This window comes from Durio zibethinus, chromosome 18 (assembly GCF_047325235.1).
Source record: "Durio zibethinus cultivar Kanyao isolate XHJ-2024 chromosome 18, ASM4732523v1, whole genome shotgun sequence".
Classification (NCBI taxonomy): domain Eukaryota; kingdom Viridiplantae; phylum Streptophyta; class Magnoliopsida; order Malvales; family Malvaceae; genus Durio; species Durio zibethinus.
This window is the reverse complement of record NC_143179.1, coordinates 16,288,768-16,313,627: the sequence shown is the minus strand read 5'-3', so window position 1 is coordinate 16,313,627 and position 24,860 is coordinate 16,288,768. Positions and strand designations below refer to the sequence as shown.

General features: G+C 29.9%; 1 protein-coding gene across 3 annotated transcripts; it reads left to right on the top strand.

Annotated features, from left to right (window-relative positions):
* The first annotated feature begins 1,811 nt into the window (after positions 1-1,811).
* Positions 1,812-11,840, top strand: LOC111299756 (ras-related protein RABC1-like). Of its 3 annotated transcripts, XM_022895194.2 has the most exons (8): positions 1,872-1,918; positions 2,168-2,187; positions 2,276-2,436; positions 3,167-3,235; positions 4,586-4,651; positions 9,448-9,569; positions 11,108-11,236; positions 11,497-11,840. In XM_022895194.2, exons 3-8 carry the CDS (start codon positions 2,292-2,294, stop codon positions 11,602-11,604), a joined length of 639 nt encoding a protein of 212 aa, XP_022750929.1. In that variant the 5' UTR covers positions 1,872-1,918; positions 2,168-2,187; positions 2,276-2,291; the 3' UTR covers positions 11,605-11,840. The 3 variants fall into 3 exon arrangements, with proteins under 3 accessions (XP_022750927.1, XP_022750929.1, XP_022750928.1); XM_022895192.2 differs by having other exon boundaries at positions 1,812-1,918; positions 2,168-2,436; XM_022895193.2 differs by having other exon boundaries at positions 1,913-2,040; positions 2,168-2,436.
* The last annotated feature ends 13,020 nt before the right edge of the window (positions 11,841-24,860 follow it).

Genomic DNA, 24,860 nt, shown 5'->3' with positions numbered 1-24,860 from the left:
TAAAATTCAAATATTAAAACTTTGTGAATTAATACAAAAAAATAAAACAAATTCAATGTTAGAAAACTTTGTCTTATAAACAACTTTCTTAAGTTGATTTATTTTTCAAAACCAATATTATCAAAATTGTATTGAGTTCAAAATGAATAAGTTTATTTTAAAAACAACAATTAGACTTTCATTTAAGTTCAAATAAATAATGTTTAAAGATAGTTTTGATTTAGAAATAAGAAAACATTAAATGTTGGAAAACTTTGTCTTATAAAACAACTTTATTAAGTTAATCTATTTTTCAAAACTAATATTATCAAAATTGTATTGAGTTCGAAATTAATAAGTTCACTTTAAAAATAAAAATTGGACTTTCATTTGAGTTCAAATAAATAATGTTTAAAGATAATTTTGATTTGAGAAATAAGAAAACATAAAAAAAAGTTTGTTTAAGCTTTGAAAATTATATTATTTATTTAGTACCAAAAATAATAAAACTTAAGAACCTGTACTAACCATATCTTTTTCAAAATCTTAATCAACTTATATCAGCTTAATGTTTTATCATTTCAAAATAAAGATTAATTCAAAACTAATAAAATAGAAATCCATATTAGACTTTTTCTTTTTTTGCCAAAGACTTTGAATTTTATATATGTATATAAGATATATGATAAGATGTATTATATGTGCAATAAAACATAAAATACATTTACTTAAATAATTTAACAAAAATATTAAATTAATTATTACATATTAAAAAAATAAAAAATTAAATAAATCACATGTCTATTCATATATTATTCACATGTCATTAAGAATAATATAGTAAAAGACTTTATTATGTAATCTTATATTTTTATAATCAAATACAAAAATATTACATTTCCTAATGTCAATAATATTGAGGAATCACATATTCTCCTTCAATATTATTTTTTTAAAATAAATTTTTTCTCGAAATCTAAAAATTTGCAAACTAAACATCCCATTGATATGAATTTTAAAATCTAATAATTTTTGTTGGTTCCAAAAGGTATTTGTAGTGTGTATAATATGAGAAATTATTGTATTTCATTATCGGTGAAGTTTTTAAAGAAATAAATAAGTGAAACATGTGAAAATTTCTTAATTTTACTTATGAAATTAAAAATTAATATTATTAGTATATTAAAAAATTATTATTATTATTAACTACTACTACATAAAATTTTATTTGATTATTTATCACACTCATTAAATTATTAATAAATTAATATTATCATTTACACTCGACTCTACTTCATTATTTTAATTTTCTTATATTTAAAATTATTAAGATTTAAATTTTGATAATTGAAATTAAAAATTTAGTAATTTGCCTCACTTAGAAGGAATATAAACGAATCAAATATAAATAAATTTTATTATATTTGTTCTCTATTTGTTTAATTAATGAACCATGAAATGTTATTTTTGATTATTTTTTTAAATTTAATAAATAAATATAAATGAATTACAAATTATTCGTCAATGCTCTATAAATTTTTACAAATGAATTAAATGTTAGTAAATTTTGTTATATTTGTGATATGTTTGTATAATTAAAATATTTTAAAATATTATTCATAATTATTTATTAAACTTAATAAATAAACATAAATAAAAACATCATCATGAATTATTTGTCAAAAGTTTTGTTCGTTCCTATCACTCACTATTTCAATTTTTAATTTTTTTATTTTTATTTTCAGGTCTCTAAAAGAGCCACACGTGCGCACGCGCGCCAATTTTCACGTAATTCTGATTTTGCCCCTTTGCTTTTACAAGTTGCTAGTTCTAACAGTTATTTATTTAATTTTTTTTTACGCTCCCTTGATACTTCTAATTCTCTCGCTCTCTCATCTATTTTTTCAAATTTTCTTTACAATTTTTTTTTTCTTGAGAGGTAATCGTAATCTTTCTCTCTCACATTAAATATTATTGTTTGATTTATAAAATAAATTCTGTAAATATGTATGACCAACCATGATCTTAACGTGCAAGGATTTTTGGCCAAAAAATAAACCTGTAAGGGTTTTTTTTTATTAATATTTTTATTGTGATAAAAATTAAGAATCCTGTTAGTTTTAATCTTTTATCTCGTTGAAATTTCCAAATCTATATTTATGATTTTTATGCCATGTTAATTTTGCAGGTTTAGATTCGTTGAATGAGGTAAAAAAAAAAAAGAGTGCTGGATTTGGGAGATTCAATCGTAAAAATTGGTGTTATTTGAAGAATTAATTTGAAGAGTGTGTAATAGGTAAACTAAATAGAAAATGGAGTCATCGCCGCCGTCGTCGAAACAAACGGAGTTCGATTACTTGTTCAAGTTCCTTATGATCGGAGATTCAGGAGTCGGAAAGAGCAGTCTTCTTTTAAGTTTCACTTCCGACACCTTTGAGGAACTCTCTCCCACTATTGGTCAGTATTCATTTTTAACTCTACTCATTCAAACTGTTCTTTTTCTTTTTGAAATTTTTTTGTCATAATTTGTAATAGTGTTGTCTTGATCTGTAGAACTTGAAGATATGTAGGCTCCCTCTTGGATATTACTTTTGTTTTTTTTTTTCCTTTTTCAGAAACAAAAGGCGGATTAGCGAACAATAATTCTGAAGAAAAATTAAAAACATAACTTTTTTTTTAGAGAAAAATGTATGATTTCCCTTTTGTATGGATAGTTTTCTTACTTGCCTTTTGGCTTTTGGTTGAAGAGAAAACAAAAACAAATGCTACCTTATTTTAATCATACAAAATTATTAAATTGGTTAAGACTAGAGCTTCCAAATGCTAAATTTTAACTCCCGTTGGGTCTCAAATATTGGATGTTCTGCTCAAAATTCTGAAGTTAATTTTTTTTTTTTAAAGTTTTATCAGCAATGTGGTTTATATTTTCTTTGTTTCTTTGTGCTTTGGATTTTTTTTTAATAAAAAAGAAAAGGAAATATGATGAATGAACAGTAAGAGGAATAAAAATTTTCGTTTATCTGAAATCAAGTATGTAGTGGTTAGTCTTAAAATGTGTTCTGTGGTTATAAATTACGCAATTACTTTAAGCCTACAACACATTCCCATTAAACTGATTATAAGAATCTTTAATCTGCTTACCTATCTTTATGTCCTGATTTACGGCTCTGCTTGTTTTGTTGAGCAGGTGTTGATTTTAAAGTGAAATATGTAAATGCTGGGGGTAAGAATCTGAAGCTTGCAATTTGGGATACAGGTAAAAGCTAAAAGTTTGCTAATGTGTTATTTCTTTTCTTTTTTTTTCTTTGATTTTAATATTCAATTAGGTGGAGGTGGGTTTTCAATGATTACTGCATTCTCTACTTTTGTGCTATATAACTTGGTATTTTCATCTATTATTTGACTTTTCTTGTTTTTCATAAGTCCCTTGGTAGAAAATTGTCATGCCATAGTGACATTGTAAACAATGATGTTTTGGCTACTTTGCTTGCTTTCTCTCCCTGTTAATCTACAACTGTAACTTTGTCAAGTTTTTGTTGAGCTTCTCTGGAATGGAGACCTTTATTTTTACTACTCAAACCAGAAAGCCCAAGCTCAGCTATATTTGGTGAGTGCAAAGGTTTTTTTTTTTTTTTATAAGAATAAGGAAGGATGGTGGCAAGTAGAGGTGTGACTAGAGAGTCACTTGGTTCTGACAAGCAGCTTATTCAAAGAAATTATTAACCTAAGATTAGTTGTCTAGAGTTTGAGTTTACTAAAGCTCTCTTTGGTTGATGCTTTTGCTATTTTCCTTATTTATTGATGTTGAACAATCAGCAGATAAGTTGTGTGAGTGAAATGCCACTCGAACCCAGAGTTAGCTGGTTTCTATTCATTTTTTATTTTTTATTTTATTTTTTGCAAAAAAGAAGCAAAAGGCAAATAGCAAAAGCATCTACTAAGTGCTCATGGAGCCTAAGGGAATTTCGTATGCTACTTACATTAAGATTTATGTTATGAAGACTCCACATATATTAGTGTCATATACTTTGCAATTCCATCACATAGAGCTTTTTCATTTTCATTGATCACGCTTAGTTTGCTTTCACACACACAATTGATATGCTTTTCTAGCTTTTTCAAAGCGAAAGTCAAGAAGCAAAAGGGCACTGTATGCCCACATATTGGGCTTGGTCATGATGAAATCCTAAGAACCAACTTAGTCTTACTGTGCTCTGGGACAGACAATTGCATATGTGGAGCTGAGCTCTGTGTTTGCTTTAGAAATGACATTGTCAATGGTCTGGACATTTTTTTCCCCACAGAATCATTGAATCGAGATGCTAGCATGTTCTTATTGGAAATATTTGTGAATGAAACAATTTATGTGGTAATTGTTGTATCATTCTCTGCGTCATCTTTTGGCTAGACCTGCTTGTTAAATTACTCAGTTTGGCCTTTAGTGCTTGATCTTTTTGCTATGAGAATGCTTATTGATCTTATTATATGTTGTGATTTAAATAAGTTCTACATGATCAGAAATTTGCTATTTTTATTGCTTATGACTTCATGTAGGGGGTTCTTTTTTCGGTTGAGTCTGACTTATCTATGCTGAATGTGCATGCAGCTGGGCAAGAAAGATTCAGAACATTGACAAGTTCTTACTACAGAGGCGCACAAGGGATCATTATGGGTAATTATTTTCCCTCTTTTTATGTTTGTAAAACTGCCCCTCTTACAATTCCTGTGCCCTTTATTCTTTATTTTCTTGGGAAAATTACTGGTTTAATTTCTCATTAGAGTATATCTTTTTGTAAAACTGTGGAAGTGAGACAATCACTGTTTTGCATCGAATGTATGTTTAATTTATTTTATTTTATTTCATTTTTAGCCTCCCCCCTCAAAAAAAGGAAAGAAAAAAAAAACATGTATTTGTTGGTCTTCCTCTGTAAATAAGAATTACTGAATGGAGACAGTGAGAAGGAACTGACATGAAACCATGAAACTGTTAAGTTTTCGCTTATGTCAACGTAAAATGCACTTTTTTCTCTTATGGTTTTGTTTGCTTTTTTGCTCTAGCTACAAGGTTTACATTCTGCCTTGGGCCTGGTTTAAGTGATTGGACGTTTTCTTCTTCCTTTTATCTCTACAAGTTATTGACTATGTGCTAAAGGTTTTGTGGAAATCTAATCTTCATTATTACTTAATTAGTTGATTTTGTCTATTTTAGTTAAGTCTTTTATTTTTAGAATAAGAAGTGATTTGTGTAATTACACCAAATCCATTAAATATTTTCCTATTATGTGTAGAGAGTAAATTACTCCTTTGATTAGTTGTTTTAATGCATGAAAATTTTGGGTTTTAAGGCTGAGAATATTCAGTCTTTAGCCTATATAATTTCATGCAATTCTAGCATTGTAATAAGAAAAATATAAAAGAATCAAATAGTTTTATTCTAGAGATTTCTTCATGATATCAAAGTATGATATGAACTTTTGAAAATGTTCACTCGGAGTGCAACATGGCCTACGGAAAGGAGAGTCTGACGTTGAAGGTTACCTTTAACCTTGGAGCTAGCATTTATCAATCACTGCAGAACATTACCACTCATATTCGAATAGGTTCTTTAGCATAAAAAGGTAATTTTCTAAGTGCCTTGAGTGTAAAACTAGAGAAATCAAATTCATGGATTGTGGATTCAAGAGTTTCAGACCATGTGACTGGGGATGAATCTATATTTAGTAAATACAACCCATGTCATGAAAACTTCATAGTTTGAATTGCTGATGGGTCACTTTCAAAAGTAACTGGTATTGGTTCTGTTATTATTTTCAAAGAGATAATAATTGATTCTATTCTGTTTGTCCCAAATCTAAGTTGCAATCTACTATTTATAAGCAAACTTATAAGAGACCTTAAGTATGCTACTAAATTTCTTCCAAATATGTGTGAATTTAAGAATTTGGATTCGGGGAAGATGATTGGTAATGCTAAGATGTGTGCAAGATTTTATATCTTAAAAGCTAATGATTCTCAAAGACAATATCAAAAGACCTCTTGTGTGGCTTCATCCTTCAGTAATAATAAAGATAGTACTATTATGTTGTGGCACTATCGGTTAGGTCATCCAAATTTTTTGTACCTTAAAAGTTTGTTTCTCTCATTATTCAATCAAAATCCTAACAACTTTTAGTGTGAAGTCTGCCAACTATCCAAACATAATCATACTACATCCTAATCAGCTTTACAAAACATCCTATCATTTTTCAATGGTACACAGTGACATTTGGGGTCCTTTCAAAGTAAATTACATTAATGGCTCTAGATGCTTTGTTACATTTATTGATGAGCACACCAGGGTTACTCGGATATTTCTTATGAAGGAAAAATTAGAAGTGGGCCAGCTATTCCAAAACTTCAACAATATGATCCAAACTCAATTTAAAACCCAAATCCAAGTGTTGAGAACCGACAATGACAGAGAATACTATGATTCAATTCTTGGATCATGTCTAATGAAGCATGGTATGATTCATCAAAACTCATGTGTCGACATTCCTCAATAGAATGGCATTGCTGAAAGAAAGAATCGACATTTGTTGGAAGTTGCAAGATCCCTTATGATTGTTGCCCATATACCTAAGCATTTTTTGGGGTGAGGTTGTTCTTATTGCTACATATCTTATAAATAGAATGCCTTCTCAAGTCCTAAAATTTCAAAGCCTTTGCCAATCCCTTCTCATTTCCTATCCTCACCTTCGAATTATCTTGTCTATTCCTGTTAAAGTGTTTGGATGCACTACATTTGTTCTTACCAGCCAACAAAACCAAAGCAAATTAGATTCGAAATCCATCAAATGCATGTTTCTCGGATACTCCATGAATTAAAAAGGATACAAGTGTTACTCACCAGTAACAAAGAAATTCTACCATTTCATGAATGTGACCTTTTTTGAAAATCAACCTTTCTTTCCCAAAACTGTCGTTCAGGGGGAGAATCCAATCACATGGGAATATCAACTTTGGGAAGATCCTATTACTAAACCACCAAACACTTCTCAAACTCCCATTCACGTCCAAAACATCAAACCAGATCCTTCAACTCCTTTTCAAGTCCAAAATATCCAACTAGATCCTCCAAGCTTGAAATCCACACAAGAGAAAACAAACAAAGAATTGATTCTCTATTCAAGAAGACAAAAAACTCACAAGGATAGAGGAGAATGTACAACTTCAAAGTAAAACCAAGAATCTGAACCAATTCCAGAGATACTTGAAACCAACATAGGTAACACTCTTACCGAATCTGATTTAATTGAATTTTTTAATGATCTTGATCAACCGATTACTCTAAGGAAAGGTGTGAGATCATGTACTCAACACCCAATCTGTAATGTCATTTCTTATGAAGGTTTATCACCCAGTTATCGGGCTTTTGTTATGACACTAAATAATATGCAGATTCCCAATAATATTCATGAAGCACTCATGCAACCAAAGTGGAATATGGCTGTTTTGGAAGAAATCAAGGCCCTAGAAAAGAACAAAACATGGGAGATTTCAGAATCACCCAAAGAGAAAATTCCAGTTGGGTGCAAATGGATTTTTACTATCAAGCACAATGCAGATGGAAGTATTAACAGATTCAAAGCTTGCCTTGTTGCAAAAGGATTTATTCAATCTCATGGTGTTGATTATGAGGAGACATTTGCTTCGGTTGCTAAACTTAATTCAATCTGAGTGTTATTATCATTGGCAGCAAATCTAGATTGGTCACTCCACCAACTAGATGTCAAAAATGCATTTCTTAATGGCGACCTAGAAGAAGTTTGCATGGAAATCCCTTTAGGATTAAAAAATCAGGACAATTCTAGCAAGGTATGTAAGCTTCAAAAGTCTTTATATGGTCTTAAACAATCCCCACGTACATGGTTTGATAGATTAACAAAAGTGGTAAAGAACTATGGTTTTTCACAATGCCAGACTGATCACACCATGTTTGTCAAAAATTCACCTGAAGGAAAAATTGTCATTCTTATTTTCTATGTAGATGACATTATTCTTACGGGAGACTATGTGGAAGAAATTAGCAACCTAAAGAACCTTCTAGCCTAAGAATTTGAAATCAACGATTTGGGACACCTCGAATATTTTCTTGGCATTGAGGTAGCTTGCTCAAGGAATGGCATATCTGTTTTATAGCGCTTAGACTTAGTAAAGGAAACTAGAATGCTGGGATGCAAATTTGCTGACACCCTTATGGACACAATGAATAAGGTAGGAATGGAAGTAGGAAGTCCTCCAACAGATAAGGGCAGATATCAAAGACTTGTTGGGAAACTCATCTACCTCTCTCATACCAGAGTAGATATCGGTTTTTCAATTAGCATGGTAAGCAGATTCATGAACAACCCAACTGAGGAACACTTGAGGGCTGTGTATTGAATCTTACAGTACCTAAAGAAGAGTCCTGGCAAAAGGTTATTTTTTAAGAAGACATTACGTCAAAATATTGAAATTTACACTAATGCTAATTGGGCTGGATTCGTTATTGACTGAAGATCAACTACTGGTTATTGTACATATGTGTGGGGAAATGTGGTTACTTGGCGAAGCAAGAAGCAATCTTGTGGTGGCTAGGAGCACAGAAGTTGAGTTTAGAGCTATGTCTCATGGCATATGTGAGGGAATTTGGCTGAAAAGGTTGCTAGGGTAGTTGAAAGTCTTTGTATAAGAATCCATGAAGATATTCTGCAACAACAAAGCTGCCATAAGTATAACAAAGAATCCTGTTCATCATGATAGTACTAAACATGTAGAGATTATTCGTCACTTCATCAAAGAGAAGATAGAGGAAGGAATTGTTAGATTAGTTTATACTCCCCCATGCCTCAAAACTGCAGACATACTCACTAAGGCTCTTTCTCGAAACAACTTCAAGAATCTAAAGTCCAAGCTGGGTTTGATTGACATCTACCACCCAACATGAAAGGGAGTGTGGAAATCTAATATTAATTGTTGCTTGATTAGTTGACTTTATCTATTTTAGTTAAGTCTCTTATTTTTAGAATAAGAAATGATTTGGTTAATTACATCAAATCCATTAATTTTTTTTCCTATTATGTGTAGAGAGTAAATTACTCCTTTGATTACCTATTTTAATGCATGAAAATCTTGGGTTATAAGGCTGAGAATATTCAATCATTAGTCTATATATTTTCATGTAATTCTAGCATTGTAATAAGAAAAATATAGAAGAATAAAATAGTTTTATTCTACAGATTTCTTCAGGTTTTTTTCGTGATCAGCTTAGATGATTAACTTCTTTACATGATTAACATCAGATGCTCTTCAAGTCTGAGCTCATTAAGTGTGTGGTAATCTGTTGTTTAGCATTTAGCTTAGTGATCAATTTTATTACATGGTATGGATTTCCGCTCTTAATTTGTTTGGAGAATCTCAATATGAGATTTTCTCCATTCTTAACAGTTTATGATGTAACACGGAGGGACACATTTACAAATCTTTCTGAAGTCTGGTCCAAGGAAATCGAACTCTACTCAACAAATCAAGACTGCATTAAGATGCTTGTTGGAAACAAGGTTGACAAGGTAACTTTTCTGCAGTCTATGAATACTATTGTTTCCTTTCTGCTTTATGATGTCTAGATGGTTTCCAAATTATTTCGCCTTTTAACATCTTGTTTTGGCTCTCTTAAACTGTTCTCTCCCTTAACCATACTGATGTTTGTCTTTCCTTACAAACAGTTATTGTTTTGTTTATTACACCAATGGAAAATGAAATTAAGCAATTTTGTTGCCTATTTGAGGCTTGGTGAGGGATGGGAGTTGTCTGTGCTGTTACACTTTACCAATAGACATATGTTTAGTGTAAAAACTGAACTTCATAAAAGCACAATGTTCAATCAGATAGTCAATGATATATAGAAAAAGCATAGAATGAAAATGGTCTGATGGTTTTCATCTTTATGAGCTAAGTTTGACAATGAGATGTGTCCATAACAAAAACATTTGAAGGGAAACAGGTTTCAAAAAGCGAAATACACACAACAGAGACACATACACATCTATTTGTGTATCTGGCATGCTGTCTATAAATTCTACTTGTAAAACTGCTTGTATTACTTGATATGGTAGAATTGTTTATTCATCTCCTGTGGGTTTGGTTAAGTAATTAATAGTTTTCCATTTTGGTGAATTTGCATTTACAGTTTTCACCAGAATAATAAGGCAAAAAAAGGTTTTTTGGTCCCTAAAATTTGCAACTAATACACTCTATTTGCTTCTTGAAGAGTTTGCATTTTTTTTCTTCTGTATGACTGAATCTAGATTTGCTATTTTATTTGCATTGATTCTTTCTTAGCTTTAAAAAACAAAAATCATTTACTTGATGCTCTTAAAACTTTTCCATGCTTTTTGCTATCAGAATATGCTGCCTGGAGTTAGTGTTGGGCATTAGTACATATCTGACATGGTCTCTGTTCAATTTGTAAGTTTTTTCTTATATTTGGAGTGCCTTATGCCCATATCTTCATGTCCATATCCAATTTGAAGTTTTTAATATGCGAATGGGCATGTTAGGAAAAAAAAAAAAAAAAGAGTTTGAGTCAGTGTATGGTGAAGCTGCCCTCTTTTCTCTTCCCTGTTGCCCTGCATACTTCCTTGTTTGGATTTTATAGAAACCACATGGTTACATCACATATCAATGATGATGCCTTATAATTCTATATGATGCAGGACAAGAACATGCTTACTTAGAGATTTGTTTTATTGTCTGGATACTTTTATGGTTTCAAATGCTATTTTTAGTATTCGGGGAATCGTCACAGCATTCAGGGTTATATTTGGTATTTATATTTGTATTAACATCTACGGTGTACTTTATAAGAACTTTGCATTATTTCTTTTTTAATTAGTAATTTGGTATTGTGAATTTTCAAGATTTGAGCCATTGGAATTGATTTTTCTCTGCTTGTTCTTCCCACTTATTTACTCTCTGTTTTGCTTTTTCTTTCCTATCTCTCTCTCTCTCCCTCTTCCTTCCTTTTGTTCTTCACCGAGGGTCACTATCATTTTCCTTAGTTTGTCTGAGAGTTTTCCTTATACCTGTACCATCAAATGCTTTTCAGGAAAGTGAGAGGGTTGTGACAAAGAAAGAAGGAATAAACTTTGCAAGAGAATATGGTTGCCTTTTCATTGAATGTAGTGCTAAAACACGTGTTAACGTACAGCAGTGCTTTGAAGAGCTTGTTCTAAAGGTATTGAAAATAACTGCTATTATGTTCTTACATTTATGCCTTTCTCCATGGTGTCTTGGTTTGGGAAATAAATTTCAGTGTGCATGTAGGCTGTAAGTGCAATTATATCAAAGATAGTTTAAGCAGATATTTTAGGGTTGGCACTCTTTCTTGATTGCTCTTAAATTCTTCAAATTGTTTTTTTATTTTATTTTATATCTAAGAAATTATGTTATGGGCATGAACCCTACATTGACAATGAGATGACAATTCTTATGCAGATTCTTGATACTCCTAGCCTTTTAGCCGAGGGCTCCAAAGGTGTCAAAAAGAACATTTTTAAACAGAAGCCACTACAACCTGATGCATCTGCAAGCAGTTGTTGCTGATGCATCTATATTGATTCTTCATACTCCCAAATCGCTAACCAGAGTGCGGCAGCTCTGACAATTATTTACGGTTGGTTGATTTCTCTTCCATACGAAACTCAACTTCCATGTAATATAGCATTCTTGTGAATCCTGTTTATTTTCCAGGTCATATTGTGTGATCATTTTTTACTTGGAACAATTGAATTGAATGTGATGCAATTTACAGTGATATATTTTGTTATTTTGTTTTTCCATATGGTACGCCTTGATTTCTTGTTTCATGCTAGACACCATGTTAAAATTAGACCCAAAAAAAAAAAAAAAACCCTGTAAGAGCTTCATTGAAAGTAAATTATACAGAATACTATAAAAAAAAAGGTAAATTGTAGAGCAAAATAGAGATACTTGTTTTTATAATAAGGACTTTGTACGTATATTATAGCTCGTGAAAATCCTCCCAATGTCTCAACTATGCGTAAAATTTTGTTCTTTATAATAGTGAAAAAGGTTTGTTAATGAATCTCTCAAATTTTATTTTTTGGGTAAAATAATGGACTTGTTATGTTATTTGTGTTTTTTTTTTTTTTTTTTTTTTTGGGTTGATAACTCTTTGACTGGGTTCAGTTTCGACAAAAAAATTTCAATTAATTTACAACATTTTAATTTTTTAAAATTCGCATGACGTAAATCGAAATTCAACTGTTATTTGGTTCTTTGGTTTTTAAAATTTTAATTTTTGTGAATCTTATTTCTAATTTATCTACTTCAATTTATAAATAAAATTATTTTTATTTTATAAAATAAAATTAAAATTAAAAATACAATCTGATTTAATTTGAATAATTTGTCTTTTAGTATTTGAATTGAAAACCAAATCAAATAAATAATTTTATTATTCAAACGGAAGCTAACAAAAATTGAATCCGATTCAAATCGGCTTCGATTTTTATTTTTTTCAGAGATCAAGATACAATAGTTAAGTCTTTACACATCCAATTTATTAAAAAAAAAAAATCCTGTGTTATTTTTAAATAAATTTAAAATGATTTTTCATTTAATTCAAGTTCAAATTAATTGGGTTTATAAGTTTACTTTCATATTGGATCTGGTTGGATTTTAATTTAAGTCAAATTTTCTTGGGTTAAGAATTAAAACTTATTTCATTTCAACATAGTAAGTTTAGAAGCCCAAATTCATGATGAGGTTCAAATCAAAATTTAAACTTAATCTCACCAAGATCACAAAATTCGACAAAAAAAGATACATTTTATTTTAAATTTTATTTATTCAAATCTTAATTTAATCATTAGAGAATTTTTACTTATTATTAAATTTTATAAGAAAATAAATAAAAATGCCTTTTATTGAAAAATTTCCAAAATCCTCCCAACATTTTTGACAAGATTTAAGAAAAATTGCTCATGTAAAAATTATCAAGAAATTTATCACTTATGATTTCTCTTAATTTTATCTTCAGAGAATTTTACTTATTAATTTATTAGTTATCAAAGTTTATGTAACAAAAAAATTACAATTAACTATTTAATACCTTTAGAAAATAAATAAAAATTATTTTATTAAAATATCCTCAAAATCCTTTCAATACTTTTGATAAAATCTTGAAAATCTTTCTCACTTAGAAATCATTAAAAAAAATTATCACTTGTAATTTCATCATTGAAAAGTTTTATTTACTTTCAAAGTTTAGTAATTTAAATGATTTCATATATAAAAGAAATTAAGGAAAACATAATAGTTAAATAAAAATAAAAAAATAACAAATTATAAAATAAAGTCTAGCAATTGAATGCTTCCAAGCTTTATGCTTTGGGTTTTATGCAACCTCCAAACCCAACTTGCACACCTTACCAAGCAAAAATCAATGCAAATAAGAATAAAAAACAAAAGGCTTAGAAAGAAAGTGTTATTTACTTGGTTAGGATTAGGACAGACATGGCTCAGGAAATTGGAAGCTAGAATTCTTTCTCCTTCCCTTAGCTTTTCTCCTTTATTTTTCTGTTTTATTGTTCGTGTTTCACCGCCGCTCCCTTTATTGCCTTTTGGCAAGGAGTTCTTCGAGCGTCGGTTCCAACCTTTTGTTTTAACTTTCCATTCTCTTCTGTCTCTCCTTCTTGTGATTGAATTGGGATGCTTATACGGGGCTCTTTGCTAGAGATTTTAGGTAAAGCAATGAATTGAGAGGATTATGCTCTGATTTGATTTTCATGAACTTTTCATTTCCATCTTGATTTTCTTTAAAACCCGTTTGATGTTGATTTAATTTCTGGAAGTAATTGTCTTGGTTGTCCTTGATTTCTAGAATCCCTCAAATCCTTTAAACAGATTTTCCAAATTTGATCTGACTTTGATTTTCTTATTTGATTTTCAACCTTTCTTTTTAGTTTTTGATTTAGTTCTTTTGATTTTTGTAGAAGATCAAATTACTTAATTATGGGACTTTTTAAATGCTGAGATTATCATTAATTCTCACCAATTCAGTGTTCAAATTTCTCCACAAATTTCATTTGATACAATTTTAACATTTTTTTTATGATTTTATTTTTCTGAATTTTCACCAAAATAATATTAAATATTAAAATAATAAATAAATAAATAAAATTTGTCATCATATCTTAAAAAATTGGCAAGATTAATTGAAATTGACATGATCTTAACCTAAAATGTCATAAAATGAGGTTTCTATATGATGTTCTATGAATTTTGAGATATTTCTAAAGATTTTGAAAAATGGTAGGTAGTAAAATGCTGATCTCGACATGAATTTACTCAGAGTAGCAACTCTTTCTGTCAATTTTTGCACTTCTTTTATTAAGGTCATTGTCTTCATATCTAAAATATCTTGAACCGTATTGGGATTTGTCTTTATCTCTCTCTAATTAATCATGTAATTGAGAAACTTGTCGACAAGACACTAAAGGTACATTTGCTTAGTTTGAGCTTTATATTGTACTTTTTACGTGTGATTTGATCCTTGAAAACTTTATTTACTAGCCTTTGTTAAGTTGCTTCTACATTTTTTTGGGCTAAAATGGCATCACCTTGAAACAATATTCATTCTCAATCATAGTGGTTGTTTTCTCCTTGTTCTCCTCCAACATTTTAATCGGATTGTGGCCTAAATATGTATCCATAAAGCTAAGAAGGCCATGTTTGACACTGTTATTAACAAGTTGATCTATGCTTAGCAAAAGAAAGCTTTCTTTTGGGCAAGTTTTGTTAAGGTCAGGGAAATCAATGCACATTCTCTATTTTCCAATATACCTTTTCACCATGATGGCGTTGTCAATCCATTTAGGGTAGTATGCTTCCCTGATGAGGCCAACCTTCAATAGCTTGCCAATATCTTTTTTAATAGCCTTTTAGTTTTCAAGGCTAAAGCTCTTCTTTTTCTATCAAACCGACTTCATTTTTAGATCAGTATGCAACATGTGGACCATCACTAAAGGATCAATCCCTAGCATCTATGATGAGGTCCATGCAAATAGGTTAGCATTATTTGTTAGTAATTGCACCAATTGCTCTTTATGGTTGAGCTTGATCCCAATTTGCATAAATTTATCAACATTATTTTAAAAAATGGCATAAGTATGAAATCTTTTGTCGATTCTGATATGCTAACATTAATTTCAGGCATTTGATTGATAATCATTTTTTTTCTTTTTAGGTTGGGACTATCTCCTGTGAAAAGGATGAATCCTGACGTGAATGTTAGTAGTTGATTTGTTAGTGAAGTAGAATAATGCATTCATATTGAGATGAGCTAAACAAAAATGTAATTTGTTTGTATTCATAAGACAGACTTAAGAGCTTGGTTCAAGTAACATCTATACCAGCTTGAAAGCATGGCATCAAATAATCTTCAAAAAAGTTTTCAAGAGATATTTATAGTTGACGAGCTTAAAAGCTTGGTATGGCTCTTAATAGAGCATTTTTTTTATTTAGCTGTTATTATTACCTTGATTGTTTTTCTTTGTTTTTTCAACTTCCTTGATCTTGATCCATGGTTCTTCTCTTTCTTGGGACTCTTCGACCTTAGCTGGACTATCAATCTGTTTTTCGATCTTACTTTTCATCATGGTCATAACATAACATTGTCTTGCAAGACTAGTCTCCTCGGACCTTTTCTACCTTGTTTAGTGTGGAAAACTTGACCTTGAGATGAAAATTTGAGCTAATGATTTTTATAACAAAGTGGTTAGGTTAACCAAATACCATGTTGTAAGCTAAGGGGACATCCACCACCATAAATTCTATGACTAAGGTGACGCTTCTCAGCTTAGTGCCTAACAAAATTAGTAGCCTAATTTTTCCCTTCACTAGCACTTGTTCATTTCCAAAGCCAATAAATAGCTTTAGCATCTTTTTGATTATCCTCATTCTTAGCATTGTGGAATAATATAAGATGTTAGTCGAATTTTCATTGTCAAATAATATCCTCTTTACCACATGATTGTAGACCAAGTCCTAAATGACAATGGCATTATCATGTACAAATTGGATCCTTTCTAAATATTTTAAACCAAAAGAGATTAGCTCATCTTTGATCAAGCTTTTTTTTGGTCAACGTTGAAATTCTTCTAGTGATCACATTGATTATCCCTACAATGGGCCTGTTGTCCACATTATTTCTTTCTTCTTCCTTTTGCTTGATACTATGATCAACAACTTGATTCCCTTTTTTTTCCTCTATTTTTCTAGTTTTTTCTTATTTTTTTCTCATTAATCTCTTCTTCTGAAATTGCCTTTATTTTGTTTTAGCCTTATTCGATCCACAAATATACTCAATTGACCTCTTTTGATCAAATTTTTAATCTTATTCATTAGGTCGATGTAATTTTCAAAATTGTTATAATCTCTATGGAAGACACATCTCTTCATCGAGTTTTTTTTTACTGTTTTGGCTTAATGGCTTACACCATCTAAACTCGAGATTTTTTTTAATTTTTATTAAAATCTTTTGTCGAAAAGTATTCAGTGTAATGTAGTTACAATGTTGCTGGTTAGGCTTTTAGCCTTAGAGTATCCTTTTTTTTTTCTTTTTGAAGATTGTAAATTTTTTTCCCTTTTCTTAAGTTGAGAAGGGAAATAAGCCTATCTTACCTCGATTTTTTTCATTATAGCTTCAACATTTATTTATTTCTCAACGATAAGTAAGGCATCAACTAGAGTCTTCAGAAAGAGGGTGAGTTTAAAATGGTATTCTTAGTCATTTAACCCATTTGTTAGTGTAGCCACTACAGTAACCTACTTTATGTCTTTAACCTGAAGAGGCTCAGTGTTAAAACGTGTGATGTATTCTTTCAGGGATTCATTTCTACCCTAGTATATCGATATCAAGCTAAGTGTCATTTTTTTTTCGTTAATTGCTAATGAATTTGGATAGGAAAGAATGACTGAGCTACTTAAACATAGTAATCAACTTCAGTTTAAGGTTGCTATACTAGGACTGAGCTACCCTCTTTAATGTTATGGTGAGCCTTTTGTACACAAGCGCCTTATCGACTTTTTACATAATCATATTAGTCCAATAAAGCTCTAGATGATCAAAATGGTTAGATGTATCATCATTAGTTAGATGTATCATCATTAGTCTCCAAGGTTGACGTCTTAAACCTCTTGGAAGGTATTGTTTGGTCTATTTCCCTAATGAATGAAGGGTTTCCAAAAACCTTAACTCGTCAAAAAAGATGGAAGCTTTGTTCTTTCAGTCTTTTTTTATAGCTTTCATTTGAGTTTCTAAATCTTTATTTAGCTGTGGCTCTAAAATGGCTTGTTTGGACTTTTTGGTGGTGGCTTGTGTTAAGGTATGCATAATGTAGTTTGTTATTAGTGTTTCATCTTTATCTGATGCAAACAAGGCTATTATGTCATTATAGGTCAACAACTTTTATGTAGGTGAATTTTTAGGAGTTATTGAGTTTGGTGCCTTTACAGTCTATGGTGGAGGTTAGGTTTTATATCATTTCTTTGAGAGATTAGAGTTGTTGGGTAATCAAATTGTTACATGGTAGGAATTACTATAGTAGGTCGATATAGGCTTGGTTGGTTGATCTGGGTTTCTATCCTAGTAATAATTCTCTCCTTTATTTATTACTCTCTTTCTTAAAGGCATTTTAGAATTGCCCCTACTTGGTGTACCAAATATTTATATCGAACTATCTTAGAAAGATAAAACCCTGAAAATATAAGAAAAAGATAAAAAATGGTTAATGATAAAGGCTATGAGTAGCACTAGTGTTTGTGATCCAATGCTTAAGACAAATATTGGTCTAAGAGAGAAAAGAGAATAGGATGGATTAAATGCTTAAAAGCTTAAGAGTTCAAGATGGATTAAAGGCTTAAAAGCTTAGAAATACTTAGATAGGGCTATTTATACCTATGTGGTAGAGAGTTTTGGACCTAGGCTACCCGAGGTCAGCCTAAGGGACTAGAGCTGACTTTTTAAGCCCAAGTTAAGCTAGTAGTTAACTATCCATTTAGGCTACAACAAGTCAGCATCCTGAAATACTAGCTCATAGGTTGCTTAGGTGGCTAAATCGACATGGATCCTAGGGTTGCAACTCAACTTAACACGTTAGCTTGGTCAAAATTAGTCAAATACTCAAATTGTCAATTGAATTACACTAAAAAGGGAAAAACCCATTTTGCTTTTTAGATACTAAAATACCCTTAATAACTTAGAAGATAAATGAGGTATGAGAATGATAGCTCTGATAATTATGGATTGATCATCTTCATTAAGGTCTTAAAGAATATTGAAGTATCAATAATTGACTTCTTCGAACAAATGGGTAACAAAATCAATCATGTTCCATCAATATTGGCAAAAACTTTTAGATAATTGAATCATTATTAGAGAAGGAAAGAATGTTTTATAAAGTGTGCACAGTTACTTAATATATAGGCAAAAAGTCATTTTCAACATCTTATGGGCAAACTTTGTCCTAATTATAGCATTATAAGTAGACAAATTGAAAAATCTTGTAATGTTAAATGGCCAAAGTTGAAGTCTAATCAAGAAGGAATAGGTATTGATTTTGCAAATTCTCACCAGTGCCCAAGTTATATGAAAAGCTCCATGGATGCCAAGTGAAGCCATGTTGTACTTATGTGGTGATAAACTTTGAGTTCCATTCTTAAGATTGTGGGAAGGTATAAGTTTGCTCCAATGATGGTTTGAAAACAATTAGGTTTAAAACAATTTATCTTGATGACTCATGAGTTTAGTGAATCGAAATTCTTTTCGAGGAACTAGGATTTCTTTGAAAGGTGAAAGAAAATATCAAAGAGAGCAAACAAACCCAAAGAAGAAATCATGGAAGGTATATAGATAAAACCATGTTTGAATATTTAATATAAAGAATGCAATGCATTAAAAGTGATGTTGTTTGTGAAGAAAAGATACCATGACAACAAGAAGATGCCCATATTGAAAAAGCCCTTGAAGACATGAAAATTATGAAGTGGAAATTTGAAAAAGAGAAAGAGAAATGGAAACTTGAAAAGAAAGGACTTCAAAATGAGATTAATGAGTGGAAGTTCAAAATTAAAGAGAATGAAGGGAAATTTTGAAGGCTTGAAAGAAGATAACAAGAAATATGTGAAAGCTCACTTAGATCTATTATTTCAATAACTGCTAAGCTTGAAGAATTCAAAAAGAGTATAGAACAGCTTTAGTCTAATTTGTTTTCTAAGAAAAAGAACTCGTTTAGTCCATGGAAAAAATAAAGATGTTGCAAAGCCATACTAATGACTTAAAACAACAAATATACTATCAACGCAAATCCATTCAATTCTTAAAAGAAAAGTGATATCAATTTGAACTTAGAAGTAAGGAATTGCATTATTGGAAAGATGAATGTCTATTGAAAGAATCTTAAGCCACTCACTAGGTTAAACAGATAAGAAAAGTCCATTTTAAAATGAGGAACACGACTTAAGAAGCTAAGCAAGTGAAGGAAGAAATCTATCCATGGCAGTATGGACAACACTTAGCTAATTTTTTAAATAGTACTTATGAACAATTCAAACATATAGGCATTTCTTTTAAAGAATTCTAATATATATTGTGATGTTGTGGCATGAGTATAAAGAGTTTTGAATGACGTAGCACAGCAAACTCAATTTTACGTTGTAAAATCAAGATTGTAATGTTATGGTTTAAGTGTGAAATCGAGTTTGTGATGTTGTGGTTTAAGTTTAACTTGAAATATTTTGTGTGGATATTGGGTACATTGCAAGCACATGTTTTGCCTTCATGCATTCATACATCATATGTATGTTCCATTTAGTGCTAAAAAAATTAATAAAAAATGCATCATTGGATTTTAAAAATAAATAAAAAGAAGGTTTCAAAATTAAAAGATCTTAAAGAATTTCCTTTAACTTGACCCGGTGCAAAGATAGCTAAGTTGTCAAGAAACATAGAACAAGTTGTTCGCCATTGTTACAATACTTATTCACAAGTTAGAATCATGGAAAACAAGCATGCATCTAGAATGGAAAAGATAGAAAAGACCTAGTTGAAAATGCAAGAACATATAATTAGGTCTAAAAAAGATACACTAAAGCAAATGGCTAAGTCCAAAGAAGAAACCTGAAAGGAGATGGCTATGATAATGGATATGATAAGGAAAATAACTAAAGAAAATGGTGTAGCTAATGAATTGGTCACCAAGAAATAGCCTTAACTTTAAGAAAGTATTAATTACAACAAATATCCATTATACCTATCGAGATTCATCTCATCACTAAAGCATTTCATCAAACGCACTCATAAATAATGTAGCCTGAAAGGCAACCATGTGCTTAGTTTCATTTATTGCAATTTACAGTCCAACCATAAAGTCAAGGACATGCTAGACTAAATATGATGGCAAGTCATGTCGATTCTATTGTGGTCCTAAATTTGGATGATCCAAGAGAACAAGAGAAACAAAAAAAAAAGTATATTTGAGTCAGAAATGGTCTGAACTCGAAATAGATCAAACCCAAAATAACCTAAACGTAAAACAACCTAAAACGGAAATGACCAAACCTAAAATTGACCTGATTTTTTTAAAACCTGAAATGACCCAAATTGAATTGGCCAAACCCAAATATAGCCTGACCTGTCCAATTTTTACGTCTACTAATTTGCATAATGATAATGAAATGTGATACAAGCATATAAATTTATAAAATTTATCATTATAATTTGCAATAATATTTTTTTCCTTCCTAATTTTCCTCAATTTCTTTGTTATTTTTACATAGATTTCTCTCGTTCTTTTTTATTCAGTTCTTTTTTCTTTTAATTTGAATATTTATTCTTATAATGATTTAAATTTATATTATTATAATTATAACAATTGAATTGATTTTAAGAACATTTAAATAATAGGATTATTTTCTTTGTTGTATATAGGGAAAATAAAAAATATTAGGGTAAGCTTGTTTTAATTTTTCTCTCTTTTTGTAAACTTTAATGAAAAATAATTATCTATTCAACAAATAAAAAGAAAGTGGCAAAAAATTAAAAAAAATACAACAAATTAAAAAAATTTATTTTCCTTTATTTTCTTTTGGCATAAGTTTAAAAAAGTCACTGAACTCAAATTAAATAATCATCCAAGCCCTTGTTGTTTTAATTTAATTAATTAAGTTTTCAAATATCTATTTTCACTAATTGAGCTCTTATTATGTTAAAATTGATTAATCTTCAACATCAATTTTCTTTCAATCAAAGGTTTCATTGGGTAAAAATAATTGCTTATGGATTTAATTGAGTGAAAATAAAAATATAAGGATTTAATTGAATGAAAATAAATATTTGAGAACTCAAGTGATTTTAATAAATTGATATGGATTGAGTAATTATTTAATTTTGATTTAAGAGCTTTTTTTATACTTAAACATTTTCTTTTTTGCTTTTAAAAATATTCTTTTTTGTTTAAAAAGTGCAAAAAGGTTTTTAAGAGTAATGACTTGACAAATGTCAGCAAATTAAGTTACCAAGTGTCATCCCATAGATCCCTAAATCTTTTTTTACACTATATTCGGTAAGAAGAAATGAAAATGGAAGTAAAGAAAAATATAAGGAAAGAAAAAAGTAAGAGAGAAAAACAGTTTTTTTTTTTTTATGTTTGGTATGAATAATAAAAAAGAGAAGAAAAGAAAGAGATTAAAGTTAAAATTATAAATAAAATTGTTAATTGAAGTTGAATAAGTGTTTTTCTTTCACATTTGGAATGATTGAATTTTGAAGGAAAGAAAATATGGAAATCCACTTATTTTCATTTTCATTTTTTATTTTTCTCTTACCAAATGAAATAATGGGCGAAAGAAAGTAAGTAATTTTTATTGCACACTCTTTCTTTTTCACTAAACACAATCTTATTCTATAGTGTATAGATATATAGATATATAGATTATCTAAGTAAATTTATTAAAAAACCAAATAAGTATATAAAATTCTTTGATTAACAAAAGTTCATGAGAAAAATAAAATTTGAAAAATTATTTATATTTACAAAATTTAGTTATATATAAATATATGCCTAAAATATAATTAAAGAAACAAATTAAAAAAAATTAAACTTCAAATATCCTTAAACATGAGTATGTATTGCAAAAGCCCTAAGATAAGTAAAAAAATAAATTAAAAAAAAAAAAACCATATTTCTTAAACTCAACATCAATCCTACCTTCACCCTTTTAATCTCTAAACCATATATTTTGTCAAAAAAGGGTGTTGATAATAATAGAGTTTGTGAGTAAATTACTAAAGATATCGATGATCAAGAAATTGAGAGGACTAACTCAAAATTGAATTGTGAAAGTTTGTATTACTCGTGTATAATGTTGACTAAGATTTTCCTTTGAAAGGAATGGTGGCATCAATATACGATGATGGTAAAACAAGTTTCAACTTGAAATTCAAACCATAAAAATCAGAACCATTATCCAGAAATAATGTAGAATTTTGCTCTAATATCATAATAGCATCATCATAATAAACTTTAGAAGATGAAAAAGCAAGTCCATCCAACTCTTCCAATTGATTCCAAAATTGAAATATATGAATACTTGCTTAGGTAAGGTATTACTTGCTTCTTCAACTAGAATATGCCATGATGATTGAAGTGGAGCAATTGTTACACTATCCAACTCAACTTCATTCTCCACACTAACAGCCTGCTGTTGTCCATTTGGTGCTTTCATAGATTTATCACTCCTTTTATAAATTTTGCACAATACCTAGTCATTCAGCTTGCAAGAAATTCATTGCATAACTTAGTAAAGAAAAGAGAAAGTATATATATTTATTTATTTATTTACTAAAAGAAATTATCTCATCCATCATTAATATATTTTAAAAGTTTCAGTTAAAAGAAGATTGCGGTATATCCATTAAAGTATATTTAAGAAAAATTGTATTGAATTAAAAATTATATGATGATAGGTAATTTCCTCATGAAAAAAGGATAGTGGGGGTAATTAAGCAAATACACGCTTATCATAATTGGGTCCCACAGAAGGATTTTTGAGTCTGAATTCATGCATCATCCAATCAGTCTTGATTCTTTTAGGGGGTTTCCCTATCTTTCCTATATTCAACTTCAGCCTCTTTAGATTTAAGGGCCCCATCAGGTCTCGTGGCTTTCTAGTGTCATCATCCGCTACTCATCTAGGTTCGACCCATTCGTATATTTTTATCTATCGATGGAAAATAGTGTAAAAGTGTATCATTCACCTTCTCCAAACCATTCACTACTGTGTCAATTATCTAACATTAATTTCAATTAATTTTAATTAATTCCATTTAAGAAAGTGAAGAAACATTTTTTTTTTCAACTCTTTTAATTAAGGAAATACATGCTTTAAATACCATATACATGCAAACCTGACTAATTATATTTCAGTAACATTCTAGACGACTCTGAAACGAGTCTTGTGATAAAAGGATCTGGTATCCTACAGACATGGGTAGACACTAAAGTCTCTAAAACACCAAGTCTTTGAGGCTGCCATCGATTTAGGAAGTGTCCAGAACCCTGGATGTGTTTAGAAACCTTTGTGAGAGGTATATTTGGGTCAATGACAGCCACACATTGTTAGAGGGCTTGTACTCGTACATAAGCAGCGTAATATTCTAAAAAAAATGCTCTATTTTTCAGTGTGCTTTTGTATTTCTTTGATTAGGTGTTACTCGTTACATCAGATATATATATATATGTATAGATAACTTGATAATTATTCAAAAAATCTAAGAAGACCTATGATAAGTATAAATACGAAAAGAAATTATATATTTTAATCGTATGTATAAATAAAATTACAATCATTCATTTCTTATAAAAGATATCAATGAAACATATTTTAAATAATTGTTGCCCTAAGAATTAACCGCAATAGATTGAAAATTAAATATGTAAAAGATAATTTTGCATAAAAAAAATAAATATCGAAGTTTTACTCTATTGAAATATAAATTGACATAGAAATGAGAAGATATGGAGGTAATTAATTAAGAAAGAGATACATAAATCGACAAAGATCTCAGGATTGTAATAGTAAAATTTGACTTCTTTGATCATGTTGAAGGTAATGGCTTGTTGAACAGAAGAAATGAATGAACAAGTTACTTGATAACCAATGATTTCAAGAAAGCTTGAACATCTTCATCAGATTCTATTGAAGTTAGAATATTAGGGTTTTCGGTATAAAAGGGTCTTATTATTAGTTTCATGAGATAACGAGCTCCTAAAACAAAGAAAGAGACAATAGAAAATTTTTTTATCCTGATTTCTAATCTAAAATCAAAATAGTTTTGAACAGGAAGATAATAGACAAAAAAATGTAAGTACATATGGATGCCTATTTTTTAAATTTTGATATATTCATTATTGAATAAGCTTTACTAATTTTATTGCTTTTGATTTTCTATATATATATTAATTCTTATAATCGTATTTCATGGGAAACTTAGCTTAAGAATTTTACCAAAATCTGGTTCTGCGGTAATTTCTTTTTCTTGGAAGGAAATGGTTGCTTAATTTGGTTCCATTTTCAACAACTAAGGGCACGTTTGATAACAAGTCCCAATGCTTGTGCAATGAGAATACGTTCTCACTGCAATGAAGCCACATTTAGCCCAAAATATTATTGGACTCTTGCGAGTGTTAGTGACTTTTTGGGATCAAATAAGACTCTACTATGATAAAATGACTCTCCATTATATTCTACATTTGAGCCTGTTAGTCTTGAATTGA

Excerpts from the sequence above, each read along its gene's own strand:
- LOC111299756 (XM_022895192.2), top strand. The coding sequence starts at position 2,292 with ATGGAGTCATCGCCGCCGTCGTCGAAACAAACGGAGTTCGATTACTTG. Across the intron at positions 9,570-11,107 it reads TTGGAAACAAGGTTGACAAG|GAAAGTGAGAGGGTTGTGAC; the intron begins GTAACTTTTCTG and ends AATGCTTTTCAG. Across the intron at positions 11,237-11,496 it reads TTGAAGAGCTTGTTCTAAAG|ATTCTTGATACTCCTAGCCT; the intron begins GTATTGAAAATA and ends ATTCTTATGCAG.